Source organism: Benincasa hispida, unplaced genomic scaffold (genome assembly GCF_027475165.1).
Source record: "Benincasa hispida cultivar pf3 unplaced genomic scaffold, pf3_genome.v1.1 HicScf78, whole genome shotgun sequence".
NCBI lineage: Eukaryota > Viridiplantae > Streptophyta > Magnoliopsida > Cucurbitales > Cucurbitaceae > Benincasa > Benincasa hispida.
In genome coordinates this window covers 1-18,075 of record NW_028326910.1, presented here as the reverse complement: position 1 = coordinate 18,075, position 18,075 = coordinate 1, and the positions used below count along the sequence as shown (strand labels likewise).

The following is an 18,075-nucleotide window of genomic DNA, read 5'->3' as shown; positions in this document are numbered from 1 at the left end:
TAGGACAACTTGGATGTTAGTTTATTGGATTTAGGGTTATTAAGACAAAATAGACAAATAAATACAAACAATAACCTTTATTGAATTAACATCGATACCTCTTTATTGATGATGGTCAATTAATAATGTTTACTATCTTCGAGTTTTAGAGCATAAAACCCAACAGAAGCGGGTATCAGTGCTATTGTTCGTGACGCTAATGGTGACGTGCTTCTTACTATGGAAGGTCATTTTGATTTGACTGGTTATGTGGAGTTTGCTAAGGCCATTGCCATGTTTCGTTGTGTTTCTAAGTCCCTAAAGCGGCCATTTCTCCGTTTTGGGTTGAATGTGACTCCAAAATTCTTTGGAATCTCTTGGTTAGAAAGTGTCGATACGCTAATGAGATTCAGATGCTTGTTGATGCCCTTCATGACTTCTATTCCCATGGTTCTATCCTTGGCTTTCTTTGGGTCGACTGTTCATGTAAGTCTATTGCACATGATCTAGCTACCCTTGCTTGAAGATTCTATTGTTCACCCGTGTGACTTGAAGAACACCTTCTTGTATGGACTTTGCTCGTAATTCGGACTCTTTTTAATTATTTGTTTGTGTTTGTTTCTTTGTTTCCATCTTTTTTACTAAAAAAAGTGTATCATTTGTGGTTACCAAAATATTGAAAATTTTGCTATTATTTTTGGAGAATGAAATGACTGTTTTACCCTTAAAAAAGCCCTAATCTGTACTTCCTTCCTGCTCTCTCACACGCGCACGCTGAATATCTCCACGCGACCAATCGCCGACTACCAGGCGACGAGACGGCTCGCCGAAGACGTGTACCCGGCGGCAACGACGACACCACCATTCGTAGCCGTAAGTAGTGCATTCATTCTCTCCTCGCTGCAAAGCTTCTCTCTCACTGCGCCGCCATTCGCAGCGCCTCTCTGACATTCTCGCCTCTCATCCGCAGTCATTTGCCGCCGATTCTCCTTCTCTGTTTCTTGTCGTCCATCATCTACTGCCACTTGTTTTCTATAGGTAACCACAATATTGAAATCTTGTTTGTTTTTGTTTTTAGTTTTGAATTGGAAAATGAATTTCTTAAGGGAATGTCATTTTGTGAACGATTGATTTCATTGTGTGGTTGGTTTAGCATTTTTGTTTGGGTGGGAGTTTTTTATTGTTTGAATTGGAAGGGCTCGAAGTTGTCGATTGATTTTATCTCTACAAAGGAAATTTTACATTTTTATTCTAACATGCATGAAACCTACAATCTTTCTAATCATTTGCTACATTTTCTGTATTCTTTATCTTATTTTATTTTATTTTGCTTATTCCCTATGATGAACACGCCTCCATGTTAGAGGGCTGTAGTAATTCTTCCTCTACGCCCCTTATTGATATGGATACTTTTGTTAATCTACTCAGTGAGACCTTCACAATTTGGGGTCTTCTCTTCACATAGCCTTTTTTCAACAGGTCAAATAAACCTATGGAGTAATTCAACGTTTGCTTAGAGTACTTCTGTCATATGTAGCAAACTTAAAATTGAATAGAAAAAGAACCCTCTAATCTCTTCTGCGTCAGACCTGAAACAATCCGGATTCACTTTCAAATCGACAAAAAAAAAAAAAAAAAGTAAGTTAGAATTTGATATCAAATTGTTATGTCGATTCAGTTATAGATCTACATGCTGTTTGCGTATTTTGATATCGACAAAAGCAAATATAGTTTAATCTTCCTATTCCACCATTATTTAGTTCGAGATATGGAAGTACGTATAATCCTATCCCTCTACCTTCTCCATTTCTAGGAACCTTCTTTGTGTAAATGCAACTCTGGTCAAGGTCCTCTCTGAAACTAGAGGGAGCCAGAAAAAAAAAAGTATAAATGGGGAATGAAGTGAGATACTGGAGCTTGAGCGCGATTGAGAGGAATTGGAGAGAAACTAGAGAGATGAAATCGAGTGAAATGAGGAGTTTTTGAATATATCAAAGGTTTTTACTTAAAGGTGGTAAAATAGACCTTTTATAGGATCAGAAGTCCTGATTTTTTTTCTGTGACCTTCCCTCTTGGTGTTGCATGTGTCATCATCATGATGAATCTCCTGCTCATTTTTTTATGCATTGTCCTTTTGCTGTTAGCTTTTGGGATAATGCTTTGTGGGCTTTCGGATGGTCCTTTACTTTCCCCAATAACATTTATGGTATTCTGGCTTCTTTACTGGTGTGTCATCCTTTTGGTGGTTCTAAAAAACGGTTTGGTTGAACTTTATGAGGTGAAAGAAATCGAAGGCTTTTCCATGGCACTTTTTCCTCCTTTAGTAATTTTATGGAATTGGTTTTGTCTACTGTTCTTTTTTTTTTTGGTGGATTAAGTCTCCTTTCATTCATTATAGCTTATCCTTCTTAGTCACTAATTGGTGCTATCTATTGTCATCACTTATTGGTGTTTAATATTTCTTTAAAAAAGAGATAGGATCAGAAGTCTTATTACTCAACAAAATTAAAACGAACTTAAATCTCTTTAGCTCTTCTCTTTTTGTCCAATTTTTGGCAATTTTCGAGGCGATTGCTATATTCATCCACTGCAATCTCACCTTTTATTTCTATTTTATCTGAAATCATAGGCTTTTATTCATCCAACAAAACTCTCGAAGTTCCAATTGGAAGTGCAAGAGATGTGGACTTTCACAGCAAATTTTCAGCAGTGTCTGAGTTCCCCCATTCCTTGCATTTCCATAACCTCACGTTCTTCGAATTCTCGTGTTTGTCAGAAGCCGACACTTATTTGCTCTGCCTTACAGTCTCAGGTTGAGACTCTTAATGGAACTACAGGTGGGAGGTTCTTTGAGAGAAATGAGATTCGATTGGGGTTGCCTAGTAAAGGTCGCATGGCAACTGACACCCTAGAACTTCTCAAGGTACATTCTTCTGCATCCTTATTTTGTTTTTTTCATTTTTCTAGTAAACTCTCTAGTTGTTTCATACTCTTTTTTTATCTGGTGCGCCAGGACTGTCAATTGTCTGTAAAACAAGTCAATCCTCGGCAGTATGTCGCAAATATTCCGCAGGTACTTACTAGTCACTGCAGTTGATAAAGGAGCTTCGCTTTTAACTATCAATCTATGTGAAGAATTATGCATATGTTCTTGTTTATGCATTTATTTTGTTTTCTAACAGCTAGCAGGCTTGGAAGTCTGGTTCCAAAGGCCTAAAGACATTGTTCGAAAATTGTTATCCGGAGATCTAGACCTCGGTATCGTGGGTCTTGATACAGTGAGCGAATATGGACAAGTGAGGGTCTCAGTATATAATAAATCTTGCTTTCATTACAAAAAATTCGTTTTCATGTTTTGCAATCATTATGAAGAAAAACAAGCCAAAGTTCTACTGCTCCCAATTGTTTTTTCTATAAGAAGCCAAAATCCTATTGCTCCCAATTGTTATTTTCTTTGCACAGGGTAGTGAAGATCTTATCATTGTTCATGAGGCCCTTGAATATGGGGATTGCCGATTGTCGCTTGCTGTAAGTTCTTCCTCCTTCACATCATCAAAGTTGATTTGTTATGCCATGAACTTGTCAATAGTTATATTCTGACACTGTCAACTTATACTCATACTAGATACCCAAATATGGCATTTTCGAGAATATAAATTCAATCCAGGATCTAGCACAGATGCCTCAATGGACTGAGGCGAAGCCTCTTCGAGTTGCTACTGGTTTCACTTATGTACGATGCTTTCTTTCATTATCAATCGAATCACTGTTTCTTATCTTGAAAGTAAAAAAAATTGTTTCAGTTTGGAATTTGAATGAAATACTAATTAGATACGTTCTCAATGTCTTTTTTCTCAGCTTGGCCCCAAATTTCTTAGAGAAAATGGGTTGGAACACGTGAGTTTTTCAACGGCGGATGGAGCATTAGAGGCTGCCCCAGCGGTAATAGTTCTTGCTAAAATGCAGAGTTTTTTTTTTTTTTTTTTTTGTCTTGAGTTGGTTGCTGATTTCCACATTCTGCCTGTATTCTATTAGAGTCTGATTTGATGCATTTCGAGAAGGGATGAGAATATGTGTACTATGCTTTAGCCCCCTGTTTTCAGGTTGGAAATATTAATTAGGTCGAAATTTCCTGCGACTAATGCAAGAATTAAGGTGTCTGATACTAAGATAGATAATGTCATTTCCTGATAGGACATCTATGGTTGAAGAAGGCATATTAATCTGAACAACCTTCGCTGCTGTAGGATTTCTCTATACTTATAGAACAATGTTTCCTCTTTTAAATGCAGATGGGGATAGCTGATGCTATTTTGGACCTTGTAAGTAGCGGGACTACCCTGAGAGAAAACAACTTGAAAGAAATTGAAGGTGGAGTGGTTTTGGAAAGCCAGGTGAACTTCTAAATTGGTTTCTGTCCTTTAATCTAGTAAAACTGGGTTTCTTTGAGAAGCTTGCCATAATTGTCTTAGGTTTTCTCTATATCAGATGCTTTCTCACTGCAAAGATAATGCTTTTTAGGCTGTTCTTCTTGCCAGCCGAAAGTCCTTGGTTCAAAGGAAAGGTGCTTTAGACACAACCCACGAGATACTTGAAAGACTGGAGGCACATCTGATGGCTGTTGGTCAGTTCACGGTGAGTTGTTGCTGTGTGATTTGTAATCAATATTCCTTCTCCTCCTGTGCTTGAAATTATCGTGCTCTAATGGGTAGGTGACTGCTAATATGAGAGGAAGTAGTGCACAAGAAGTTGCAGAGCGCGTTTTAAGTCAAACATCATTGTCTGGGATGCAGGTGGAAGCCATTCTTTCATTACCCCCAAAATGAATAATGCTTTAGTAAGTGAACATATATTCTTGTCACGTGTATAATTTTTATTGTCTTTATATAGGGCCCTACTATAAGTCCAGTTTTCTGCAAACGTGATGGGAAGGTAGTAGCTGATTACTATGCCATTGTCATATGTGTCCCCAAAAAATCCCTCTACAAGTCGGTTCAGCAACTGAGAGCAGTAAGCCATTATTAGCTTTTGTCCTGATTAATAATTAGCCCCAAATTAGAAAAACAATATTCTTAACTACATCTCTCTTTTAATGGCATTATGAGACTATTTTCTTTCTCACGTGGAATGAATTGTTGCAGATTGGAGGAAGTGGGGTTCTAATATCTCCGCTGACATACATTTTTGACGAAGAAACTCCGAGATGGAATCAACTTCTCAAAGAACTTGGGCTGTAAACCGTATTATTAGTCCTGTAATGCATGAAATAAGATGGTATATTGAGTGAGTTTGTTGAAGGCATCCTGTTTTGTTGAACCTAGAAAGACCTCTTCCTCTTCCTCTTCCTCTTTTTCCCACAGATCCCCAAACTTTAAGTTATTTGTGTAATTCTGAATTTTTCTCTATGCACTTTTTGTGTCATTTGTCTTCTCCTAGACGTTTTGCCCCCTCATCCTTTGTCCTCACGAATGTATTGAAGCGTTCATTAAGGATTTCTTTTTGCTTTTATTTTTCAGTTCAAGGTTTGGGAGAGAGATTTGGTTCTTTTTCATGTGATATTTTTCATTTTTCAGCGTCTTTGATATTGCCTTTCATGCTTAAATTTGATGCAAAAGATTTGCAAGTGATTGCACTGATATCGGGATATTTTCATCTTGTTCTGATGATTGTACTGCATATGTTTTCCATGGAATGGCTTACTCCATTTACATAAAATATCATTTAGACATTTAATATCGTTGTTTGTCTGACTGGATATTACTTTTTAACTATTTTTGTAAATATTTTGATATTTTTTCAATCGATGAAAGTGTCTTATTAATATTCTAATTACTTTATAGTTTTTTCATGTTATAGAATCTTGAATTTAAATGACTTAAAAATTTTAAATTATGATCACTTTGGCTTTCGATTAAAAAGTAAATACATATTTTTTAAGTTTTTGTTTATATAAAGCATGGTTTGGAAGAACACAAAAAATTTTATGAAAACATTTAGTTGTTTATAACCAAAATATAGTTGTATCGAAGATGTTATCAAAACAAAATTGCATAGCTTGATCATGTAACTCTCAATGTGTGATTTTTTTCCAAAATTAAATGACCACTCATTTTCATATATATTTTTATGTTCTTTCCAAATTGTATAAAATGTTAGTAATTTGACTTTTAAATGCTCTAGCAAATTTAAATTTGAGATATCTTCTGTGCTTTGACATATCAGTAATAAAAAGATAAAATGATAATCTCAAAAAGTCAAAGACTTTAATTTTTTTTAAAGGTCATTTGTATTGATATTTTTTAGTTCTGGATCCTTTTGAGCAATTTCCCATGGAAACGCTGTTTTACAATCAGATGGAGAGTCGAATTTTTGTTTGTTCTTCAATCGAATTTTTCATGATATCTAAACAGAAGCTGTTTCATTCATTGCAATCCATATTTCAAAGAAATGAGATTTAATTTTTTTTTTCCAAATTATTTGTGCCCTCTTGGAAAGCAAAGTGTACGAAATATAGTAAAGAACTGTTATACCTTCTTATCCATACGTCAATGCAACAACCATTATACACAAATTCTATGAGATTCTATTCTTATGACGAAGTGAATAATGAAGAAACTATACACGATCCCTCATTACAATTGGAGTTTCATTATTACAAAAGTTGCACCGCCGCTATGGCTGGTATCTTCTCTCGCAATTTCTGTGTAACAGCCACACGAACTGTCATGACCCCGGCTGCTGGTCCAGTAATCCGAACTTTAACTATTGGCTCCTCAATACCCACAAGTTCAAGAGATCCTCCCGCTGCCCCAACAAGGTAAGGTCTTATCTCTTCAAGTACCTAACAAAAGGGTTCAAAGATAATTCAGCTTCTGAATTTGTAGTCTAAATCAACCTTATGCCATCACTGTAGAAGATAATCAATAACAAATTTCAATCATAATTGTACAAACAAGAATAAGTCTTAAGGGACCGTTTGGGCCTCCAACCTAAGCCCAAACTCACTTAGGTGGAGTAGACTATTATAGCTTGCTCACTTTTTATGCTTACAATTATAATAGTTGGTATTTCTAACTATTTCAAATCTAATTATTTTCTATCTATCCTCTCTCCTCATTATCCTAGACTAAAATAGTCTTACATCCTAAACACAAGCTATTATAACTACCGACGATCATAACCAACTCAGATTCAGGCATTGAAAACTCCATCAGAGTTGAATAGATAACGGTAACGATGGAACCACAACCAATCCAAGTGGCAAGGAGTACCGGCCAACTTGGATGCAAGGATGAGATGGGATAGGGAATCTATCACCAGACAAGTCAATAAGGGAAAAAAAAGGTGCATTTTTTACCGACAGGACAGGGAAAGTTGGTAATGCGTGGGGAATGATAAGTATTTGAAACATAACCTACCAGTACAGTTCAATTATACAGCCCTTCATGACAAGCAAATTCAAACGTTTTAAAGTTGCATTGATATCAGGTTCATTGCCTACAAATGCTGCAAGCCTAATCAAGCTGGTCGTGGTCTTGGACCAATACCAAGTAGAGTAGCACATGGATGAGAAAATCAGACACACGGACCATAGATGCACTTAATTGACATTGCTATGAAGAAGGAAAGGAAGATGTAATCATGACATCAGAAATAATAGGTTTGCAAGCAGTTAAGAGGGGTTGTTTTATCAAGAGTATTTAAAAAAGTGAAAGATGGCAGATGAAGTATTGTTGACGTTGACTAAAAAGAATGTTTGCTTATTCCGACCCTTAATTTCTCAATAACCATACATTTCACAATTGTACAGTCTTGAGGTTTACGATGAAAGTGTAGATCAGAATTGTTTATGTTTTTCTCTAGATGGCCTTAGACTATAATATGGTTGTGGATTTTCGAATTGATTATTGAGTGGTGTACAATAGGGAACACTTGATGGTATAAATTATTTGGGAGTGTGTTTTTTTTAGGTGTCGTTTATCAATTTTTAGGAAAAATTTTGCTGAAGCTTATAATAAATTTTATCAATAGAGTTTTTGCTAGCCACCTACCTTGAAAAATGTTTGTTTAGGGTTTGATAATTGGTTCCATGGTTTAATTGGAATCTTTTGTAGGGTAATCTGAGACTCGTGTAAAAAGAATGCCTGCTCATTCCGAACCTTAATTTTTCAATAACCATATATATCAAAGACAGAGAGCCCATGGAAGCTAAACCATTGTGCCTCTTCCTCCCCAAAAAATAGTCCAATTACCTTGAAGGGGAGCAGCTCTCTTTCGTTATAAGTAGTATCTCTAGATTAGAGATTTCAGGTGGGTGGGTGTTTAAGGCAAAAATACGATTTAGAAACGACATTTAAGTTACATCTAAATCATAGAATGAATACAAGCGATAGAAAGAGAACATTTATATACCTTCTCTATATTTTCTTCGTTGAGTTCCAATCCAGTTTCTTCATCTGCTATTGGTTCCACAGCAACAATTTCAGGAATCTTCTCCATCAAACGGCGTTCAATTCCCATCTTCATGGTCGTAACAGAACTCGGACATGAGCCACAAGCTCCTTGTAGCTTCAACCGTACAACATTTCCGTCAATTTCATGTAATGCCACATTTCCACCATCTGCAATAAGATATGGTCGAACCTCGTCCAACACACTCTCAACATTTTCTGCAGTCAGTGGCAATTCTAGTGCCGAATGGGGAGTTGCAACAGCTCTTATAACTGCAAATCAGCAATTTTCGAATCAAATGACAAAGATTGATAATCTCAAAAGAGAGAAAATGGGGGAGGGGGTTTGTGCATCCTTTTTATTCTAACTTCGACAACAACTAATCGCATATAAACCCTAATGATAGTATAACAAAATCATCGAACAGAATCTACAACCAGAACTTGATGCAAATCCAATTCACTTCAATAGAAGACATAAAAGGAAGGAAGCATACCTCGCGTGCGCGAGGTAGACGGCAATCGAACTCGAAGGGAACGACACGATCGCCGCCAAGGTGAAAGATGGCGAAGGAAAAACCTCGAGATCTACAAAGAATAAACATGTTAATTTGGTTAAGAGGAACAGAAAAGGATTAAATAAAAGAGAGAAATGAAACGAACCTTGAAAGTTCGAGAACAAGAAGGAGATTCAAGGGTTTGCGGGGGTCTGGTGTAAGGGGAGGGATTCAAATTCAATACCATCGCATGCATATTGAATTCAATCGCTGTTCCTTGTCTGAATAATGATGAATTCAATCGGAATCGATGAAGAGATTGAGAAAATTCAAGGCGTAATTGAGTTCCACTAGACCCTAGAGTTCAAAGTTTTTGTTCTTCCTTCTTCTTCCTCAATATCTTTCTTCTTCTTCTTTCTAATTCCCTCCCCCGAAATTAACGATATCCCGTCTCCACTCGCCTCTAACCACTATAACTTTTTAGGTTTAAATATATCGACCCTTATATTTGTTCATTTTTAGTTTCTAGAAAAATGGTTGAATTTAGTCCCTAACAAAATTTCTAGCACTTGCAAATTCTCCTTTTATTATGAATATTATAATAGAAAATAGATCACATTGCTTAGCGTTCTAAAGGTCATATAATCATTCATGTTGTCTATATGCCATGTAGTTATTCATACTTGGTCCATGTAAGTCCTCATCTTACTCACCACTTTGCTTATAAATAGTGATATTTGATGGATCTTAAGAACACGCCTACATTGGTGAGAATTCCAGTTCCACCAATTTCCATATTATCCAATTTCATGATTTTGGCTTATTTTATGTTTTAGTTATTTTATTTTATAATTTTAGTTTTTATTTATTTATTATTATTATATAAAAATATTATTATATTATATTTTTCATATCTGTATTCCCATTGTGCTCCTCAATTTTCATAACACATTATCATCACGAGCTCCTGTCGTTTTTTCCACTAAAGGTAGGTCCTAAAGGTATGCCGATTTTTTCCTCTTCGTTATAATAATAAATTTAATGTTATTTTGAAGATTCAATATCTATTAAATTTCTAATATAAGTACAATATTTTATGATAGTGCTACCATGACAAATCTCACAAAATTAGAATTTACCGCCCTTGATATTAACGATAATAATTATTTTTCATGGATACTTGATGCCAAAATCCACCTGGATGCTATGAATCTTGGGGAGACTATTAAAGAATGACATATGACATTTAGTCAGGACAAAGAAAAAGCTATGATTTTCCTTCGTCATCATATCCACAAGGGATTGAAAATGGAGTATCTTACAATAAAAGATCCCCGATCTTGTGGAAAAATTTAAAAGAGAGGTATGATCATAAAAAAACAGTTATTCTTCCTAAAGCTCGTTATGAGTGGATGCACTTGAGGCTATAAGATTTCAAATCAATAAGTGATTACAACTTCGCATTATTTAAAATAAGTTCAAAATTGTTGTTATGCGGAGAGAAAATTACTAATGTTGATATGTTAGAGAAGACATTTTCTACATTTCATGTCTCGAATATACTCTCGCAGCAACAATATCGAGAGAAAGGTTTTAAATAGTATTATGAATTAATTTCATGTCTTCTCGTGGCCGAACAAAATAACGAGTTATTGATGAAAAATCAGGAATCTCGACCAACCGAAACAACACCATTCCTTGAAGTGAATGTTGTGAATTTTAATAATAATCGTGGTCGAGGTCGTGGCCGTGACCGTGGCAGAGGAAGAAATAATTATTATTTTCGTGGTGATCGTTCTAATCATTTAAATTTCAAAAAAACCATACAAAATGATGATCACAAAGGAAAAGCTCCATAAGATAAAAGTTAAAAGAATGTTGAAAATAAATGCTTCCGATGCGGAATGACTAGACATTGGTCACGTACCTGTCGTACGTCAAAACACTTAGTTGACCTTTATCAAGCCTCCCTAAAGAAAAAAGAGAAAAATGTGGAAGTAAATTTTGCATACCAGGATATTGACATATTTGACCCATCCCATATGACAAATTTGAATATGGCAGACTTCTTTGGGTCTCCTGAAGAGAAGATTGACATAGTTAGTGGCACATCAAGTGTTTCTCTTGACTCTGAGAATATCTAGACTTAATGTTGTTGTTTTCTTTTATTCATGTTTTTTTTAGTAACTTTTGTATATAATAAGTGTTGTTTTTCTTATTGTAATTATTTTCTTTTAATGAGGAAACATGGATCATTTTCATATATTGGGTGTTTCAAAAATGAGCAAAGAAAATCTATATCTGACAGACAGTGCAACTACACATACAATACTTACAAATAAAAAATACTTTTCCAAACTGACAATGCTAAAAGCAAAAGTAAATACAATATCAGGTTCTGCAAATTTGATCGAAGGTTTTGGAAAAACAAATATTATTTTTCCTAGAAGAACAAAGTTTACAATTGACAATGCATTGTTCTCTAGTCAATCAAAGAGAAATCTTCTAAGTTTAAAGATATACGTTGCAATGATTATCATATTGAGACTGATAGTAAGAATAATGTGGAATATCTATATCTCATATCCACTGTCTCAAATGAAAAACGTATATTGGAAGAGTTGTCTGTTTTATCTTCCAGATTGTATTATACTCATATACGAGTAATTGAAACATATGCAACAATGAATATGAAGTTCATGAATCCAAACACATTTACAATTTTGCATGACCGATTGGATCATCCAGGATCTACAATGATGAGGAGAATTATTGAGAATTCAAATGAACACCCATTGAAGAACCAGAAGATTCTTCAATCTAATGAAGTATCATGTGATGCTTGCTCTTGAGAAAAATTGATAATTAGACCATTACCATCTAAAGTGGGGACTGAATCACCCACATTTTTAGAACGAATTCATGGTGATATATGTGGACCCATTAACCCACCAAGTGGACCATTTAGATATTTTATGGTATTAATAGATGCATCAAACAGATGGTCACACGTATGCTTATTATCAAGTCGAAATCTTGCGTTTGCAAGATTACTTGCTCAAATAATTAAGTTAAGAGCACAATTTTCTGATTATACAATTAAGATCATTCGTCTTGATAATGCTAGTGAATTACATCCCAAGCTTTTGATAATTATTGTATGTCAATTACGATAAGTGTTGAACATCTTGTAGCTCATGTTCATACACAAAATGGTTTAGCAGAATCATTTATAAAATGTTTGCAATTAATTGCAAGACCATTTCTTATGAGAGCTAAGCTTTCTTCATCTGTATGGGGACATGCTATTTTGCATGCAACGTCACTTATACGCATTAGGCCAGTAGCTTATCATAAGTACTCACTATTACAATTGGCTTATGGTCATGAGCCAAATATTTTCCATCTGAGAATTTTTTGATGTGCAGTATATATTCCAATTGCTCCACCACAACTCACTAAGATGGGTCCTCAAAGAAAGTTAGGAATATATGTTGGATATGATTCCTCACCAATTATCAAATATTCTGAGCCCCTGACGGGTGATGTATACTGCATGATTTGCTGATTGTCATTTTAACGAGACAAAATTTTCCAACATTAGGGGGATGAATTAAGAAGTTGGAAAAAGAAATTACATGAAACGCATCGTTATTGCCTCATTTAGATCCTTGTACAGATCAATATGAACTTAAAGTTCAGAAAATAATTCATTTGCAAAATATAACAAATCAATTATCAGATGCATTTATAGATGCAAAGAAAGTAACTAAGTCACATATACCACCTGCAAATGTTCCATCAAAAATTGATATCCTAACAAAACAAGTTGTCACTAATGAGTCTAGAACATGACAGAAGTGTGGTAGACCAGTGGGTTCCAAAGATTAAAACACTCGAAAACAAAAAGTAATTAATAGTGAAAAAGACTTGGTTGAGGATATAAATACTCATAAAGAAACCCTCGACATGGCTAGTGAGGAAGGTGAAATAACTAAAGATAATAATGAAATATCAATAAACTATGTCATGACAGGAAAAAGATGGAATCAAACTAATGTAATTATTGATAACGTTTTTGCGTATAATGTTGCTCTTGATATTATTGAAGAATCTCGACATAGAAAAGATTGACTTCAGTGAAAAGAAGCAATCGAGGCAGAATTAAACTCACTTTCAAAATATCATATTTTTGGACATGTAGTCCGAACACCAGAAGGTGTTAAACCCGTGGGATACAAATGAGTATTTGTGAGGAAAAGAAATGAAAATAATGAGGTCACAAGATATAAAGCTATGTGGGTTTTATGTCCTAAAACTCGTGGTTTGTAAACAATAAAAATTATTCTGAAAATTCAATAAGTTGTTATTGAATATATGTATTGCTTATTAGAAATCCAATAAACTTAAAAGACCTATGACTATTACATGAGTACTTGAACATTATGTGGAAACATAAAAGTGGATCAGGTTCGAGTAAATAGTCAAAATGATCTATAGTATATGAATAAGATTGGGTGCCTTATTCTGATAACACTATTGGATGCGGCCTACTCTGTAGTTGTTACAAAGAGTTGTAAAGTGTTACAAACAAAGTAATCCTTCGTACATGTTATGACATGACGAGTGGGGGCGTCCTGTGCAAATGGGTTTGTACAAGATCGGGCCACAAAATTAGTCACTCTTACTTTATAATGTTGTTTACTGTTTAAGACTGACTATTTCAAAGCGATGACCTAGGTAACTTGACCTTAATCTGAGCTAACTATGAACTCCTGTTTATTTGGGATTATCCTTAGATTTTCATAGGTGAGGATTGGCTCAACAGCGTTGGCTCAATAAACCTCCATTTCAGGGGTAAGACCGGGTAGATAACTGGGGACATAGGGTGCAAGAAGGAATTCACTCCTACCCACTTTTAGGGATAGTAGAGAGGTTATTCCCTTAAGTGCTAACTCCGGGTCTTGAACAAGGGGCCTCACCCTCTCATTGGCTCGAGAGGTACTCGATTTGTTGATTGGATAAAAAATTAATTGTTTATTAGAGGATCAGTGGGACTTAAGGAACAAGAGATAATCTCGGGGGTAAAACAGACTTTTGACCCAGCCGTTATTACGAACAACCTGTGAAGGGTTAACTTACTAATCATGATTATATCGAGTGGACATAATATATCTCCAGCGAGGGGAGTTCAACTATGGGCTTTAGTAGAGTGACCCATTAGTTAACGAATGGGGATTAATTTAGTTTAATGAGTTTAGCCAATTAAACCTCATATCGTTGGAGCCCATGATCTGTAGGTCCGCAAGCCCATGATCTAGAATAGGTTTCTAGTTTTGAATGATGTATATATTGTTCCCGAACTTAAGAGGAATCTCATTTCTGTAAAGTACTTATTCATAAAGACGGTGTTACTATTTATACAATATATCTGGAAAGTAATTTATATGTGTTAAGGCCGTTAGCCATTAATTCCTTTCATAACAAAAAATTGTTCAAAACTGTCGTAACTCAAACAAAACGTTGACGTATTTCTCCAAAAGAAAATACCCATCTTTGGCATCTTCGATTAGGGCACATCAATCTCAATAGGATTGAGAGATTGGTGAAGAATGGACTTCTAAGTGAGTTAGAAGAAAATTCTTTACCAATGTGCGAGTCTTGCCTTGAGGGTAAGATGACTAAACGATCTTTTACTAGAAAGGGTTATAGAACCAAAGAGCCTCTTGAGTTAGTACATTTTGACCTTTGTGGTCCTATGAATGTGCGAGCCCGAGGTGGCTATGAGTATTTTATCAGTTTTACTGATGATTACTCTAGGTATGGGTATGTTTATCTTATGCAACGGAAGTCTGAATCCTTTGAAAGGTTCAAAGAGTTCAAGGCTGAAGTTAAAAACGCATTGAATAGACGGATTAAAACACTTCGATCAGATCGAGGTGAAGAGTTTTTGGACTCGGGATTCCATGACTATTTGATAGAACATGGAATCGTTTCCCAACTCTCAGCGTCGGGTACACCTCAGTAGAATGGTGTAGCGGAGAGGAGAAATAGGACCTTGTTGGACATGTTCATTCGATGATGAGTTACGCTTCCTTACCGGACTTATTTTGGGGTCTCGCAGTGGAAACTGCGGTATACATACTCAACTGTGTTCCCTTCAAGAGTGTTACGAGAACACCTCTGGAGTTGTGAAATGGGTGTAAAACTAGTTTACGTCACTTTCGCATTTGGGGTTGCCTGTGAAGGAAATCGGATCTAAGATTTCCATGAGCAGCGGAACAAGATTATTCCAAATCACAATCATGAATGAACATAACATTTACAGTCGACTTCAAACAAGCGGTTATACAAATCAAATGCAGAAATTACAACATGAAAAATACAAATCCATAAAGGAAAATCTACGCATAATGGCAGAAGCGTCTCCACACTTCGTAGTGCACTTTGATCGCTCAAACAACAGCAACCACGAACGCTCGATCTACACGACCGCAACACTGCAACGAACATAGCACGGACACTTCGCGATCGTCCTCAATGATCTCCTCGGTCACGTTTTCCTCCGCAACAGCGAACGGCCTCCACAGCACCACGAACGGCCTCAAGAAAACCTCGACGATGTCGAGTTAAGTCTGACACCACCAACAAGGCTACCTTGGTATTCTCGGTGTGAAATTCCAGAGGGTAGGATTGACGTGTTGTTTTATGCGATGAAATAATGGTAAGGATTGCGTTGGTGGAAAAATGCGTTGAGCATGCAAGTTTTCTCCGTAAGATCCAAGTATAAATCCTACTGAGTTGCCTGGTAAGCTTAGGGTTGAACTCAGGGACTAAGGAAAACAATATGCGATGGTAATTTTTAGATCACTTTGCAGTAACAAATAAATCAAGTGGTTGGTTGGTTTGTTGTTTACAGTATAAAATGTATGCGGCGGAGTTGAGAAAAGAGTTAATAATACGAAAGATGCGATGAATATGCGGGGGAACGAGTTGAGAAGGGGTTTAGCTAACACTTCCTAGGATTACGTTCATTGTTATGTGATTATGCTACATACATACAACAACAAATCATCTCTCAATGCAAATGCTATGGCTTCTAGTTTTAGAACGCATGCGATATATGCGATGATGTCTATAGGACTTACACATAAGCCTCTATTCTTGTCTATGCGATGATGATTGACACACATATATATAATGTGACCGCATACTACCATAACCTATCTCTAGGGTGCATGCGATGCATGTTGGCAAACAAAGGTTATCTCTAAGTCCCTATCTCTTGCTTATGCAGATCTAATCTTGCTCTCTCGAGTCTAGATTCTAACCTAGCTCTCTCAAGTCTTAGGTTCTTTCTTTAGAATCTCTCTCGAGTAGCTCTAAAGGGTGATGGGCGCAACATAAGACAAAATGATCGCATGCAATGAAGATCCTAGGTCATGTTAGTTAAGTACTTCTCAACCCATTTGACAATTTTAGCTACTCATGCGTATTTTACAGAGAGTGAACAGATGTAGAAAAGCAAGTTCCATTATATATATATAAAATCAAAGTACATACTGGCAATGCGGAATAAGAATAAAGAGCCTGATAGCAATTTCTTGCTTCCCAAGGCTTTTACACTGTTCTTCTCTACTCTTCTCAAAAGATATTCTTGCTCTCGCAAGAGTCAACCCTCTCTCTGTTTTTCCACGCCTCCTGGGTTATCTCTTGAGCTGACCAGGACGATCATTCGGTGTCTTTTCCCTTCTCTCGCTTCCACCTTCTAAGTATATGAAAACTAAGAACAAGAACTCTAAGGCTGGGCGAACTAACTAACTGAACGAACTCCTTCACTGAAGATGGCCATTGGTATTTATAGAGCTTCAGGGTGAGAAGCTTCTTCTTTCTTATGATTGCACTGATGGGATGGAATTAATTCTCTGTCTGATGCGTCGAATAATTGTCACCGAAAAGTTGAGTGTACTTGCTATAGTAGGTCGTTAATGGCTTGTCAACTTAATTCGGAATCGACCATCATCAGATTTCTGTCCCATCATGATTTATTAAGCTTTCACCCAGATGCGCCCACCTTGATGCGCCGGCTCTATGCAGCCACCTTATTGAGCAGATATTCGCGAACGCAAATGATGGTATAGCCTTGCGGCCGCAATCTCTTAATGCGCTCGGACGATGATTTCTTCGGGATCGCATTTCCGCCTTGCGTCAATGCATTTTCCTGTATAAAATACATAAGTTAGCTGTTTTAATGCGATGGACGTATGCGATCGCAATGTTGTGAACTTAATGCTTTCGGACGCAATATTGTATATTTTTACCAACGCAATCCTACATTGTTTTATAACTTTGCGCTGTAATAACGTGCAGTTTTTGCCCGTTATCAAGGCTCTGTTCGGACTTGGTATGAGGCAGACGAAGGAGGAAACACCGATCACATACACGACTGGGCAAGTGGGAGATGGTGGAGACCTATCGTATAGGTCAATGCTCAATCATTTAGATAAAGCTAAGCGATCGTCTAGCAAAAGCTGTGCGATCGTTTAGCTCCGTCTGTCCCCTACAGACTCTACACGATTGTTTACTTCGGGCAAGCGATCGTCTAGCAAAGCTATGCGATCGTTTAGTAAATACTGCATGTCTTTTAGCTCGCCACTGCACGATCATTTAGCTTGCCCAGTTGTCGTTTAGTAAATCTGTATTTACTTGACGACTACCGTGAGTTTCTTTACGCCGAGAGGAATCTCAAAAACTTTTTCAATCTTTTTTAAAAACTTCATTTTCAAAATAGGACAACCATTTTCCTTTTAAACTCACGGTTACCATGATTCAATAACCACCCACTACTTTGGTTATTTAAAAGAAAAATAATTAATTATCCAATAATTAGTATTATTATAAACATAAATGATAACCAACTTATTATACTATATTTATAACCTATAGTTTTAATATTTCATCTCATGAAACATATAAACCATAGTTCTTTTTCTATTCTATGGTACTTAATGTAAATCTCTTTACATCAATCCTCCACTAGATGTATCTTATACATCATACCGATTATATCATATATAATCAAAATACCTCTTGTCAATTTGAACATTTCAAATCAACACCAAGAACTGATCCTCAACTGAATCCATTGA

General features: G+C 36.2%; 2 protein-coding genes across 2 annotated transcripts; one reads left to right on the top strand and one right to left on the bottom strand.

Annotated features, from left to right (window-relative positions):
• Positions 1-679: 679 nt before the first annotated feature.
• LOC120070087 (ATP phosphoribosyltransferase 2, chloroplastic-like) lies at positions 680-5,487 on the top strand. Its single transcript, XM_039021940.2, has 13 exons — positions 680-852; positions 950-1,017; positions 2,609-2,902; positions 2,993-3,052; positions 3,162-3,275; positions 3,442-3,507; positions 3,605-3,712; positions 3,838-3,921; positions 4,272-4,373; positions 4,501-4,614; positions 4,692-4,772; positions 4,870-4,989; positions 5,121-5,487. The coding sequence occupies exons 3-13, from the start codon at positions 2,660-2,662 to the stop codon at positions 5,214-5,216; spliced, it is 1,188 nt and encodes a 395-aa protein (XP_038877868.1). The 5' UTR covers positions 680-852; positions 950-1,017; positions 2,609-2,659; the 3' UTR covers positions 5,217-5,487.
• A 992-nt stretch (positions 5,488-6,479) lies between these two features.
• Positions 6,480-9,541, bottom strand: LOC150029946 (nifU-like protein 2, chloroplastic). The gene is made up of 4 exons (XM_090310231.1): positions 9,093-9,541; positions 8,927-9,017; positions 8,392-8,702; positions 6,480-6,820 (listed from the first exon to the last, which is right to left on the bottom strand). Exons 1-4 carry the CDS (start codon positions 9,180-9,182, stop codon positions 6,632-6,634), a joined length of 681 nt encoding a protein of 226 aa, XP_090166357.1. The 5' UTR covers positions 9,183-9,541; the 3' UTR covers positions 6,480-6,631.
• Between the last annotated feature and the right edge of the window lie 8,534 nt (positions 9,542-18,075).